Source organism: Thermobia domestica, chromosome 10 (assembly GCF_964235325.1).
Source record: "Thermobia domestica chromosome 10, izTheDome1.hap1.1, whole genome shotgun sequence".
In the NCBI taxonomy this organism is placed as follows: domain Eukaryota; kingdom Metazoa; phylum Arthropoda; class Insecta; order Zygentoma; family Lepismatidae; genus Thermobia; species Thermobia domestica.
In genome coordinates, this window is record NC_137463.1 from 16,981,509 (window position 1) to 16,997,190 (window position 15,682).

At 33.7% G+C, this 15,682-nt stretch overlaps 1 protein-coding gene across 3 annotated transcripts in view; it reads right to left on the bottom strand.

Moving 5' to 3' along the window:
- The window catches only part of LOC145662325 (uncharacterized), a 194,883-nt gene that overhangs the window by 12,218 nt on the left and 166,983 nt on the right, over window positions 1–15,682 (bottom strand). For 2 of the 3 annotated variants that reach the window (XM_081727786.1, XM_081727787.1), the window contains exons 12-13: window positions 11,398–11,457; window positions 47–283 (exon numbers count right to left, since the gene is read on the bottom strand). In XM_081727786.1, coding sequence (XP_081583912.1) covers window positions 47–283; window positions 11,398–11,457 — 297 coding nt within the window. The remainder of the gene's footprint in view (window positions 1–46; window positions 284–11,397; window positions 11,458–15,682) is intronic. The other variant, XM_081727788.1, reaches the window with a different exon arrangement.

Here is a 15,682-nt window from a genome sequence, read left to right on the forward strand (position 1 = left end):
GTATTTATAAATAGGACACAATAGAATGCAAATTCAAAACACTCGCCTTAGCTATTGTCCTCTTAGGAATAAGTTTTGCTTTTTGTTTCGGAACAAGCTGTGCCTTCTCATTCGTTTCATCAGCTTCTTCGATGTCCACTACCGTGTGCTCTACAGGAGTCGATTGCTGAGTAGAATCTTGGTCCCTTGGCCCAGCATGAAACCTTATAATATCCTGTCGCTGAGACATTGCTGTGTCCGCAGAACCAGCTAAAGATAGATCTGACATCTTGAATATCTCGTCCTGTAAAAATAAAAGAATTAAAGGATATTCCGTGGCTACTTTCTTCGTAACCGTGCGTAATATATTTTTGTTTTCAATATTTGTTTATAATATATATTTGCAGGTATTATTGAATCCGATAATTGCTTAATATGCAAGTGTGCATTTATCCAATTCATGTAGAAGGAATTGTCGCTACACAAGTATTACTAAACACTGCAGTTAATTAGGCTTTTTTCTACGAAGTTTTATTAATTTTGTCTACATTATCTTATTAAATACTGTATTATGTGCTACTTTATGTGATATTTACACATACATTTGTTTTTCTCTATGTTAGTGAAAGACACAGTGCAAAGAAATGTTGTGATAGTGCATTTGCATCCATATTTACGTTTCGAAATTTCTAATCTACTAATCATAGACTTAGCGCATCTGCATTCATATTTACGTTCCGTAATCTCTAATCTACTAATTCTAGACTTAGTGCATTTGCATTCATATCAACGTCCCGAAAGTGTCTCTAATTGCCTTTTCTAATAATCCTCTATGAAGTGCATTTAGATATTTACATTTCAAAAGTATCCCTAATTACTTTATCTACTAATCTTAGGTTTAAACTAGACGTATGGACAATGTTTTAGTACTATTATCTGCAAGGATTACATGTAAATTCTTATGATGAAATCAAATTAACATGGAATGCTTTTTCTCCAAATTTGAATACGCTGAAGAAGGATATCCAAGAAAAATATTCTGTTATATATATATGTATTCTTATAATTTTCATTTCTAAAGCAAATATTATCGCAATATTTACATGTGAATCAATATCCTTCACTGTCCAGTTACTATTACAAGGTATTCATAATTATAAATATGAATATTCAAAGAGAAATAATTCATTTATTTTTAAATACTATTTTGCTAAACAATGAAAAAGATCACAATGATGCACAGTGGTTCAGGACGAGCATAAAGCTGGCCAAAACCCAATTTTTGAAAATTGCGTTAGAAGGATACTGGTTTAGTGTATGGATTACGAAATATCCATAGTTTATTATATACAAATAATGAACACGAGTAACATGTAACGTGTGAGTTAGAAAGGGTGAAAGCTAACCATTGTGGACATATCTGTGAAATAGCTGCCAAATAGAGTATTTGTCATTCAAGTTCATGGCTTGGTATCTGAGAATATGTGGTTACAAGAAACATTTGTTGTATATGGTACCAACATACCTCTCAAGCACTGCAACTATCCAAAGTGGCTATGCAGTATATTCCATATCTACGTTTCCTCGAACAAAATATGTTAATGTGACAAAATCTAATTTGCTTTAGCAAAAAGTCCACAAAACTACAGATATTTAGTATAGTGCCCAGCGTTCCCCAGCAGAGTTATTGAAATGGCCTGAAAGAATAATCCATGATGAAATGTTTTTCAGAAAGTTTAGGTGCGAATATGTGCGAATTCGTGAAATACGTGTTCCTTTGTGACTGAGTGTGGTGACAGGACACTGAAATTAATTATTCCTACTTTTTACGTGCAGGACATCTATAGTTCATAATGATGCTGAGACGCATCCAGGTCAATGCGAAAATGAGAGAAATGTAAGGACGTTGTCAAAGGGAACAAACACAGCATGTCCAGACCTGGGTTTTGACGTAATTGGACCTTGGTGAAAACCCAGCCCACGTTAGTGAAGACATTCGAATAATTGTTTCCAGGTTTTGCAGCCAAGTGTACCAAAAACTGTATAAGAGTGGCAGAAATCATGACATTTCCTAAAGACACATAGAGAATGGCTTGATGAAGAACTGACATTTAAATTCTGGAGACAGATGGAACGTCGATCAAATCCTGGCGGTTGTCCATCGAAAGATTTCAGAGAACCTATTGACATAACTAAACGGAGGAAAGTGGAATATTTACGTACATCTGCAAGTACGTCGGAACTGGCTTTTGCTGCCAAAATGAGGCTTCGGGTATCAGAACAACAAGATGCAGAAAAAGTACTTCGTGAGGTGACAGAAACAACTTCGACTAGAGTTCGTAAGATGAGACAAGCGTTTATGAGCGCAAAGGGCCAGAGCATTTTACTTAAACCGTGCACCAAAGAAGAGGCGCGTGCATTGCTTCTCGGTCGTAAGTTAACCAAAAACCAATACAACTGTCTACGTCTTGGTGCCAAAACACGCAGGGCAGACATTTGTCCAAGTTATCACCAATTACTCGAGGCTAAGAAAGTTGTTACCCGTCAGATGAGAGTATTACTGTTTCAGATGTCAGTGCAGAAATTAAATCTCAAGCTTTATTGCAAAAAAAAGTTGAACGAGTCCAGTGCATCGAACAGCAGATTCAAGATCACCTATCAACTGTGAATGTCATTGATTTCCAATTTACTGTGCATCACGAGCTCATTCTCACTATGGTAGATGGAAAAGTTGTAATGCACTCCTGAACAACAAATCTCTTCGAAAGTGTTATATTTGCAAAGCATCTCCCAATGAAATGAAAGATTTAGAGAGGGTTTCTTTGAAAGACATAGACGCATCCTCATTTCTCTTTGGATTGTCAGTGTTACATGCGTACATACCATTTTTTGAGTGCCTCCTTTATATTGCATATAAACTCGATTTCAAGATATGGCAAGTTCGAAAGAAGCACAAGGAACTATTGAAATCACGAAAACATGAGATTCGGAAGCAGTTTAGAGCAAAAATAGGCCTTAATGCGATAGGCCCAAAGTAGAAGACAGTGGAACAAACAAGGATGTGAACACTACTAGATGTTTTGCGGACTCACACCGATCTTTGCAAATAATGGGGATTTCTGAACAACTGATTACACGTTTTTCGGTGATATTATACGTAATCAATTCTGGACTTGATATTGATCCCAACGTTTTTGACAGTTATGCACTGGAAACAGACTGACTCTTTGTTCATCTTTACAGTTGGTTCTATGTGTCTGCTAGTGTCTATAAAATTCTTGTTCATGGATCGGGTACAGAATGCCATTTTACCAATAGGTCAGCTTTCTGAAGAGGCACAAGAGGGACTTACGAACATTTCGGAAAGATCACTCATGCAAATTCTCTCGCACTATTACGAATCAAGATATGCTGCATATGCTCCTTATTACTTTTGATCCCTTTCTTTCGAGTATTAGGCACATGGCTACCGGGAAGAGAAGACGTTGCTTGTGACGCGAAGGACGACTGCTGTTAAAGACGTCGGAGCGTGGAGCATAAGGAGCCAACGCGGCGTCCAGCAAACAAAAGAATGAAGGCATTCCATTTTTATTCAGCGATATTGATAGTGACAGTAATGATTGACTTACAAATGTGATTTACAAAATGAATTCTCGTTTTTCATTTATGTGTGTGAGTGTAATGAAGACTTGTATGCATGAATGTAGTGCAGATTTTTATGTGTGTGTGTACTGACGTAATGCATACCAATACGTAGTACTTAATCAGTATTTACAAACATTTCCTACAAACTCTCTCCAGCACACAGCCTAGCGCCACCGAACGATGAACGTGTTCGTTAATTCTTAGTACTATAAATATACAATTTTCACATATTTGAGGCATTAAAAGCATTTTGTACATTGTTATAAACGGTTATAGGTTTTGACCAGGTTTTTGCTCGTTCTGAACCACTGTGTGATGGTGTGATAGAAAGTAGGTGTTTTCTCATTTATAGAACTATATGAAATGAACAAAGAATAAATCATCAGCTTTATATAAACTTTGGTACGGTATTTAATCTCCAAATTTGTACTCTTTCTCGCTGTCTTTCTGTTTTTGACACGCCTTTTCCCTCCTAACGCAAAAAGAATTATGTAGCAAGTGCAGAGAATATTTGACTTGATACATTTACGATTCATAATTGTGACCTACATATATACTGGATCCTCCCCCGAAAGCAATTCCCAGATCACGAGAGTTCGAGGAAGGACCTAATGTTTATCTTTCTTTTCAAATGTAGAGTTCTCCACCTTAATTTTAAAATTTAATCGTAAATTTCTAAACAAAATGACATTTACATATCTCTCCTTGGTTCACATACGTAACGAATATTTATTAAAAGTGCTTCAGCAACTTTCCTTCTGTTTCTTTCTTTCATGAAATTGTAACACATAATTGAATATTAAATGTTATAACTGAATCTAAGAAAACTATTGTAGATCCTACCTCAAGTAACAGAATGCACCATGCACCTTAAATTAACTTAATCAAAACGTAATTAAAAAAACATTAAATTACATTGCGCTTCAAAAATAGCAATATGCTAGACATTAGCTCCTGTCTTATTTGAGTAAGCTAAAAGAAATATTCAGAAGTGTAATTGTGGCTGACACTGCATTAATGAAATTCCTTTAAATCTGAATTAATCACAAAAATAATTATAACAGGCAATTTTCAAATAGTTTCAGCTGTCACTTACTGTTTTATAATCTTTTAAACAATAATATATTCAACTATGAGTTTCATTTTTATTTTTTGTCAAAGATAATCAAGGTTTATAATTATTTGGAGTAATATTGCACAGCTGTCTTCAAAAGTTCTTTCCTTTTTATATAATTGCTTTTGTCAATATAACATGAACAAGATCAAATAAAACAGGGAAAGAAAAACAAAGATTTCGATTGTACAGTTAGGTACAGTTTACAGAGAACAAGTTCTTGTTTGAATACAAAAAGAAGAAAAAGAATCAGTTACTCGCTTCCATTTTTAAGGATTTTCTATATTTACACCCTAAAACAATGGATTTCTCGCCTTTCTTTAAAGCTTTTTTTTTTTTCTTTTTAAATTTTAAATTCGTTGTTTATGTTGAAAGAGTAAACAAAAAATAGCTTTCGTGAACCCACGATTATTTAATTTCTTGATTATAAACACCATTATCGCTGACTCAATAATAAGTTCAGAGTTGTACCTAAAATGTTCAAGGATATCACTATATTGCAAGTGGTGATAATGTTTAGAAAGTAATGTAAGCAAAAGGCTAGTAGTCACCGCAAAAAACAAAGTATTCTTCTAAGCAGCGCTTTCAGAAAACCCCGTTTCCATCTCTTCAGTCTAGAAATAATTTGAAGAGATTTGCTACATGGGGGAGGAACGAGGGTAATACATGGGAGAGGAATGTGGGTAATACATGGGGGAGGAATGTGGGTACGTAAAAAAATGGTTAAAAGGATTTAATATATGTGAAGCACAAGTCTTCTTGTCAAAAATAAACGTGTTAATGTTTTAACGTTTTTTTTAAAAAAAAAAAAAAACTATTCATACTTCTCCTCCGTGTTTTAAATCCTTCTCAAATTATTTCTAGGCTGAAAATGAAAGCTTTGTTTTTTTCTGTTCAAGGATATTCAACGATCTTAAAAAGTTCGTTACTAAATTCTCTATGTCTGTGTGTCTGTCTGTTATTTGCATTTTTTTCCATTTTGAATTCTGCACTCCATAGAGCATCAAAAACTATCTGAGAAAGTGATTAAATTTTTCGCGTCACTCTTACCGTTCCCGAGATATTGGCCAAAAAATGGCCGATTTCCAGAGATTTAAGGAGCCATATCTTGGGAACCGTAAATCATAAAGAGATAATATTGGTGTTGATCAATGCCTAATAGGATGATAAATATTTTGGTAGCAAATATTAACCGGTAGCCACTGTCCAACTGGCCACTAGTTTGGCCAGTGGCACCAATTAATATCGGTACCAAAATGTTTACCATCCTCTTAGGTATTGATTAACACCAGTATCAGCTCTCTATGACTTACCGTTCTCGTGATATTAGCCAAAAAATGGCCGATTTCCAGATATTTAAGGAGCCATATCTCGGGAACCATACGTTATAGAGAGATGATATTAATGTTGAACAATACCTAAGAGGATGGTGAACATTTTGGTACCAAACAGTAACCGATGGCTACTGATCAACTGACTACTGGCCAACTGACCACCGTTCCCCAGATATGGCCAAAAAATTTCGAATTTCGGGAGATTTAAGGAGCCATATCTCGGGAACTGTAAGTCATGGAGAAATGACATTTTGTGATTCTTTTCGAGAAAGAGAGGGTGCAGATAAAAAGATTTACATGTAGGAACAATCACAGTTATCCTTCCCACTTCATCTCTCCATTTTTTTTTTTTTTTTTTTTTTTTTTTTTTTTTTTTTTTTTTAAAGTTCGTTCTGGCAATGCTCTTGGAGCATTCTCAACTGGTTTGAATACTAAGTACAACCTCTGAAGTTATTGTTGCAACCGAATCAATAGGAATGATTTTCGCTGTTAACGAATATAATAACCTGGTTTTAAAAAATGCTCACACTTACATTCATATTTACTGAATCTAAGACAGAAAAAGACGGAAAAAATCCTTTACTTTTAATCATAATTATGAAATATTAATATGCAGATTTAGTGATTTTCTCTGGCGGTACCCAATATCATTACCTTTTTCAGAGGTTTGTTTAAAAATTGTTACTTCTTTAGCCATTTTTTTTTTTTTTTTTTCATTTCCATATTTACGAAATGAACAGTTCAAATTATATCAATTTGAAAACTAGGACAATATAATATTATATAGACTTAAAATATAATATTACCAATGTATGTCAGCACATGCTAATTTTATACACTTGTTTACATTTCGACACTTTCCTTCTCAACCAACCAGAATACATAAAATAAGTTATTCATGGTATCTTTAATGTCTTTCAGTGAGACAAGTGATTTCTTCTTGGAAGGGAGAAGGGGAGATAGGGCTTTGCTTCAGTTTAATTAACGGATCACACTGAAAGAAAGATGGCAGGTTAGTTTTTTCTTTCTTTCTTTTTATATGTTCTTAATAACATTCCGCGAGTCAAAGCGCTAATGTTTAGCCTATTGCTTTAAAATTTTCAGAACATTATAAATTAAATACATCAACAAATAAACAGCCACCACAATCAAGCTAAAAGTGCAAGTGCAACAAACCCAAACCATATCTGCACATCACACAACTTACACCATTTTTTCACACATATTGGTCTCATGCTAGTGTTAGTTAGTGTTAGAACAAACACAAAAATACATTCAAAATTTTTCTATGCGTTTAACAGTTATACACATGCAAAAAGAATGCACTAATTTCCATTGGTTGCTAAAATGCTGCAGACATCGGGAAAAAGTAATTATTTATACATAAAAAAGAAAGTATTTTCAGAATGGTAGCGCACGATATGACTTAATGTTTCAGAAACACTGTTTTCTTTGAACCTCTCCCCATAATCTGTGAAGAATTTTAAATTTTCGTACAAATCATGAATCTGGTTATCAAATTTTTCAAACACTTATTTTACTTGATTATTATTCGACTACCGAGTCGATTACCAAGTTTCTTTTCAAATATTTAATTACAAGTGTTGTTATTGGTTTGGAATGTTCAGTAATTTATAGCATAGTTATCGGTTTGATATATAAAGTAGATCGTGACCGAATAATTAAAATAAAAATGAAAAGCTGAACATAGTTCAAAGGCAAAAAACGTTCGTCTACTTGTAGCTCAAATTTAAGAATTATATGTAATACGTAGTACAGGAAAATAGCTGTGAATAGATAAATAGTCCCCAGGAAATAATAAGATTAAAGAGGTAAATGAAATATCAAAACTATTAATAACAAAACACAAACATACACAATATACAGAGTGTTTCAAAACAACACCGACAACATTTGGGAGGTGATTTCTGACACCAGGATAAGACAAAAAGTATAGACCAACCTGGGCGCACAAATGCTTCCTTTCGGAGTTATAGGCTGCCAAAAACATGAGAAGATGAACTTTATAGGTTCATAGCTCCAAAATTGTGGGATCTACCGTAGTCGGGTCAAGACTTCACTTAGAAACTAATATGTCCGCTATCCAAAAATGCATGTTTCAGAATCCTAAGGTAATTGACGCAACAATTTCTATATAGGGAGTTTGGCTAAGGGCATATAATTTGAAGTACTCATCGACTGTCTCTGTAAAAAATGGTTCCGGAAGTATCGCAGGATTCTGAAACATGGATATTTGGATAAGGTACATACTAGTTCCTAAGTGAAATCTTAACCCGACTACGGCAGCTCCCATAGTATTGGAGCTATGGACCTTTAAAGTTCATTTTTTTATGTTTTTGGCAGCCTATAACTCTGAAAGGAAGCATTTGTGCACCCAGGTTGGCCTATACTTTTTGTCTTGTCTTGGTGTCAGAAATCATCTTCCAAATGTTGTCGTGTTGTTTTTATATTTTTAGTGTGTATCCTTCCCTCGATTATGAACCTAGACTAATGAAGACGGTGATGATCATACATATATGATAATGATGGAATAAAGTAAGTGTGAAGAAACAGGAGAACTCCGAAAAAAACCATGAACACGGTGTTTATCCACGACAAAGTTAACTTGGCAGAAGCTAGGATCAAACCTGGAACGCCACACGTTAGAGGTGAGCGCTTTACCATTGAGTCATCACGGCCCCATACAATATATATAAAAATTAAAAGATAAAAAAATTCTTATGTTTACAAACGGTACTATAATATTATTACAAAATAAAAAAAGTAAATTCGAATTCTGAAATAAAATATTTATTCACTTAGTATTCTGAAATAAAAATGCTTTAGTAAGTTTGGGACCAATAAAGTTGATTTAATTATTTATAACAAACATGAAAAAGAAATCGAGAGAATGGAAAAAAAAAATCTTATTGTCTTAAAAAGAAAATGAAGACTGAATAACAGTTATTAAAGTTCGATATTTTGAATTTATTTTGTTCAAAATAACGTGATCAAACTAATATGTTAGGATTATTAATGAAACATCTGTTTTTAAATAATAAATAAATAAAAATTTTTAAAAATCGCATGAGTGGTATTTTACAAAATTGTCCCCCTCCCCCAAAAAAAAGCAAACTATCCCTTGTGGATATTTTCATGGAAATGATTCATGCAACATTATATAAGTAATAATGAACTATTTATTTATGAAATATGAACAAAATCATCTGAGTCATTTTTAAGAAAACAGTTCGAAAAAACAAAAACTCACACCTAAAAATAAAGTACCCCCCGTAGATTTTTCAGGATGAATGAGTTATATCATATTGTAGGGTTATTAATAAAATATGTATTTATGAAATATGAACAAAATTGGATGAGTCGTTTTTGAGAAAATCGTCAGAAAAACTCACCCCCCAAAGGAAACTACCCTTCATATATTTTTTCAGGATAAGTGAGTTATGATATATTGTCAGGTTATTAATGAAATATCTATTTATGAAATATGAATAAAATTGCCAAAGCCGTTTTTGCGAAAAATGTCCGAAAAAAATTATCCCGAGAATAAACTACCCATTTTCTATTTTTCCCAGAGAAATAACTTATATCATATGATGGAGTTGTTTTCGAAAAATTGGTTTATGAAATACAAACAAAATAAAACAAAATAGAAAATGAAATGAAATTTTAAGTTTTACGTCCCACGGTTATGCTGGTTAGGCTAAAGGAGACGGTGATAATGAGAGATGAGTGAAATGGTGGAATGAAGAAAGTAGGAGGAAACGGGAGAACCCCGAGAAAACCCACGAGCACGGTGTTTGTCCACCACAAAGTCCACACAGCGCGAGCTGGGATCCAACCAGGGACCCCAAGCACCGGAGGTGAACGCTCTACCACTGAGCCACCGCGCCCCCACAAATAGAAAATAGAATTTATAGAAGTCTTACATAGATAGATCTTAGGAAGATGGACACCAATAATTTTCATTACATTCGGTTGGCATAAGATAGGATCCAATGATGGTATCTTATTTCTGAGGAGATAAACCTTTCAGTTTTATAAACAATAAATTTAGTTTTGCTTATCTTTCTTAAATTTAGAAATCATTAACCACTCACATTGTTAAAAGAACTGAAAGCTAGTTAAAGAAAACCCCCAATAAGTATATATACGAAAAATACGAGGGGGTATCGTAAAGTTTTAATTATTACCAGCAAGTTATTAAGATATGATGACGAAATTTTGTCACTGTTGTGTTTGATTCTTATGTGCATGTTAAGGAAATTAGCTCCTAATGATTGTTATTTTTCTTTTACAGAGTGTACCAAAGTGACCGAAGTGCAAGATGGATAAGATTGAGGCTCGCAGTGTGATTTTTCCAACAGATGTTGACGCTGTTAGAAGAGGACTTTTTGGGGCGTCTAGCAACTATGGATGAAACGTGGATACATCAGTGTGATCCGGAGACCTATACCATGAGCATGCAGTGGAAGCATGCCGATTCCCAAGTCTCAAAAAGGCAAAGGCACAAAACTCAGGGGGTAGGTCATACTGACCATTTTTTTGGTATTCTCGTGGGGTAATCCTTACAGATTACCTTGCAAAAGGACAAACCGTCACTGGGAAGTACTACAGCAAGCTCCTGGACAAATAGCGCGATGCTCTGAAAATAAAACGCCGCAGCATGCTCTTGAAAGACGTTCTTCTCCTAGCTGACAATGTATCAGCTTATTCATCTCAAGTTGCTGTCGACAAAACAAGGGCATGTGGCTTCCAGGTATTGCAGCTTTCGCCTTATTCTCCCGACCTCGAACCCAGTGACTTTTTCTTGTTTCTCCAAATGAAGAATCCGTTGCGTGGTCACCATTTTGACAATACAGATGGCGTCATTCATGAGGTGGAAGAGTGATTTCCTTAATCTTATCCATCTTGCACTTCGGTACTTTTGGCACACCCTGTAAAAAAAATATTAGGAGCTAATTTCCCTAACATCATGCACATAGAACCAAACGTAACACTGACAAAATTTCATCATTTTATGTTAATAATTTCCTGGACATAATTAAAACTTTACGATACCCCCTCGTACACAAGGTTAATTTCGAAAGATTGCCGAGAAGAGAAAAGTTGATTTAAAAAATCAAAAGGCTATTCATTCCAAATACGACAATCACCTGATCAAAACTTCCCTGAATATAGAACTAAAGACGAATATATATAAATTTATGTACATGAACGACATGATAAATATTAAGAAAAGAAGTGAAGAAGAGAACACCAATAAGAAATTAATAATTTAGTCTTTTTTAACATCAAACTGCTTACTTGATTGCTCCATCCATCTGGTCTGAGCGAATCAGCAATTGACACAATTTCTCCTACGTCCTGAAGTAAGCATAATTGTAAAGAGAATGGGGACAAAATACGTGCAAATTAAATCATGCTTTATTTATTTTAATTTCCGAAATCATATACATTTACCAACATAACTTTATAACGAAGGTATCAACAACAGCAACACTGGGTTTCTCGGCGTTTAACACTATGAATGTAAAACATCACACTGCACCATAATCACAATAAGAAAAAAATCCATTTATTACGAATAGTATTTACATAAAATAATAGAATCAAGGGTAATCTAAGGAAGTTCTCCAGTTTTCTTCGTAAAATATTCAAATATTAGTTTAAATAAGCACAAAACTTTTTTTGAAGAAAGAAAAAAATGCGATTCCTTAACACGAAGCACCATTATCATTGACGTACCAGTAACAATAAGGTAACATTAACAGGATTAGGATTAGGATTAAGATTTCTGGGCTTTCGGCATCTATGATCCATGTTAGTCCGTCAATCATATGAGGGATGACGTCCCTCTAGGATTACACTATCGGAGGAAAGAGAAGGAAGAAAGGATTGGCGAAGAAAGAAAGAGGCCTGGAAACTATCAGTTAGATACCACTTCGGCATTTGCCTGGTGTGATTGAGGAAAACTCAGAAAAACCTCATTCAGGATGGCTGGCCTGAAAAAGCTTTTTACACTTTTTTGACCGAGTGCCACCACCAGAAATCGAACCCGGGACCGCTCGCACTGATGGCGAGAGCGTTAGTGACTACGCTACGTAGGGCCACAGCAACATTAACATCTAAAAATTATTGAAACTGGAAAAGATTCCAGAGTTTGTAGACCGTTACTTTGTTGTTCAAAATGAATTAACGCTGGTACTGTGTCTACTGCTAAGGAATAGGATAATATATTATTAAAGAAAGGTATTTTATGCCTATGACAATTTATATTTGAATAATTTAAGAATACAACAGAGAGAGAAAAAGAGAAAGAAGAACCTTACACTGAATCTTCTTAAATAACAAAGCAAATCATGAAAAAAAAAAAAAAATGATTTAAACTAAAACAAATAAGAGTGAACATTAAGAAGAATAGAAAAATCGGAAAAAAGAAATATAAATTCGGAGTAAACAAAATAAAGAAAATACATGAAAGACTACAAAAATTAAACAAACAAATAATCATAATCAATTTCCAAGTTTTAGTAAAAGATACAATTAGTTCAACTTGAAAGTGAATCTAATCACAACCAAAATATTAAGAATGGAAAAGTAAGAGTTCGAGATGGAAATTTCTCTAAATTAAGCGTTAAAATACAATGTTTAGAAGCAGAAAAAACGAACAGCAAACTATCATAATAAGACAAACTACTGTACTACCTATATGCTGCACTTTAGCTAATTCATATTTGTATTTGTAAAGACACAGCGGAAGAAATACGTATCCTGGTTATGACATAAAACATAAGAAATAGTAATAAATGACAAAGAAGAAAAATACTAACGGAAATCGATTTTTGTTGTTGTTGTTGTTGTTGTTTTCTATAGAAGGAGAGAAAGTAGAAAGAAAGCCGCTAAGGACAAAGAACCATAACAAATTATAGAAAATAAGAAAAAGGAAGATTTCTTGCTTTGAATGAGTTTCACAAGATTATTAAAGTACCAAATTATCACTATGGATATATGTAGTTCCGTATAATGTATTGTGTAACTTCTGAAATGGAAAATATAGTATTGCATGATTAATGACTACAAAAGTTAAGTTTGTTATGAAATCTCAAATTAAAATGATATCATCATGATACAAATGAACAAGTTTCTTATAACCTATGCTACGTTTAATATTAAGATAACTTTAGACAATGACACCAAATCATCTTCTGGGAAATTATGAAATAAATCAAGTTTTTTTTTTTTTTTTTTTTATATTCACTTGTAATAATCGTAATATTGAAAGTAATAATAATAAAATTTAGAGTGGCCCTAGTATTTTATGCACTTCTTTACCTTTTGGCTTTGTTTGATGTTTCATTAACTGCTTCTAAAGTATCAAAACCGCCAATGGTTAAAATGAAGTGAAACTTTTAACTTTTTCTGGTTAAGCCTAGTAGGCTAAAATAAACAATTATAAATAGAAACAAATGATAACAGAATATAGAGAAATAATAAAACAGTAGAAAAAGGAAGTAATAAAACTTTCCTTTTTTTAAGGAACAACCTAAGAAGGCCTAGAATATACAGGGTGATTGTAAATTCAATACCTATTTTCAATTTACATTATCCTAGAAACTAGCATCAGCTCTGGCTGGTGTGTAATACTGTTTACTTATGTGAAGTTCACCATTTATGATTTCAGAAGTTGATCCAGTGAAAACCACAAAATGGCTTATACAGCGTAGAAAACAGAGCTAAGATTGCCGCTGTGTATGAAGTTTGGAGGTCGGTAGCGCAAGTGCAGAAATGATGGAGGCAATAGCAAGGTAGCAATGCAACGCTTAACCCTAAGGCAATAAAAGAACTGTCATAATAAAGTAATGAGAACTGGTAGCTCTGCCCCACTACGTTATTCCAGTGAAAGCATGCCTTGATGACGATTTCCTTCGCAGATGGATTCGCTGCCGGGGACCAACAGAATGGCCTGCACGCAGTTCCTATCTAACCCCATGAGACTTCTTCCTTTAGGGTTGGGCTAAGAAACAAGTGTATAAATCAAAATCAAGGAATATTAACAGTCTTGCACAAAATATCCGTAAAGTGTTTGCAAATGTTTCAGTTGAGACGTCAAGAAGAGCCGTGGATTCTGTTCCTAAAATATTCCAGAAGTGTGTGGACAATGCGAGTGCACATGTTGAAATGTAACTTTATTACGAAATTGTACACCATAACAATGTATTCAATGAAAATATAACTGTGATAGGTTGTTAACTTTTTGAAATATCCATTGTTACAAATAGGTACTGACTTTTACAACAGCCTGTATATATTGAATTTAGTACATTGGTCGTAACTTTAGAAACTGAGCAGAATACAATAGAAAACATACTAAGACTAAAAAGATATCTTGCCTCACCACAAGAACACCAACCGTTAGTTGATAATGCATTGAAAAATCAAGTGGCAAACAACTGTTCGTAACTGTTTCAAGATCTCCATGTTGGCTACTATTATTTTAAAGAAATTTTGCAATAGTAATAATGAAAAAAAAGCTATTAGCAAGCTTTGATACAGTACGCACAAGCGTAAAACTCATTCTTAGCAATTAAGCGAAGCTATTCGTTCTTCTACAACATATTTTGCGGTTGCACTTTTTACTATTACAAATATATATATATATATAAAAAAAATACATTTCACAGGTAGAGCAAAAGAAATTGTACTCTTTACGGAAACAAATGAAAATCAAGAAAGAGCTACAGAAGCTTTATATAAGAAATGAATGACAAAATTAACTAAGCAGACAAAGGGAAGGAATTAAAATAATTATCAGAAGCAGACATAAAGAAACGATTATGACGCGAACGAAGATAATGCACTAATCTGAGAACAACTAATTCATAGAAAACATAATGTTTCTATTAGAAAGAGCTACACGAAGAAAGTATCTAAATACTAAAATAGTACATTATATTTAATTTAATAAAATAATCTAACATTTATGATAACACAATCTAACATCTATCAAATTATAAATTACCTAAAGTATAATGTTACTCTAGTTTTAAAGTAATATTCCATTCGTAATTTTACACAAACTGAAGACGATATAAATTATGTTTCAGGTGTTCTAAAAATGACGTCTACAGACCACAGAGCACTATTCTATAGATCAAAATAAAGCAAAAATGTTATATGATGATATGACCCCCGGAGCCTCCTTCAGCCGCTATAGGGAATCAAAATTTCACTATGTGGCAACACAGCATATTAACTTAGAACCATTATCTTTGCTCTACACATCCATCAAACAGTTACATCGATTGCTAAGATGATAAGTGGTGCTAGTATCAATGTCTAATAACTTTAACTGTCATCTAGCAAGAATCGATGTAATTATTTGATGGACTGGTGGATTTAATCTATGGATCTTTATCTGCGTCGTTGCCACATTGTGCAATTTGCGTCTCCAGACAAGGGCCCGAAAAGTATACAAATATATATATTTTTTGTTTAATTTGATTTATAGAATAGTGTTCTGTGGTCCGTGGGCGCCATTTTTAAAACACCATTATATATATATATATATATATATATATATATATATCCT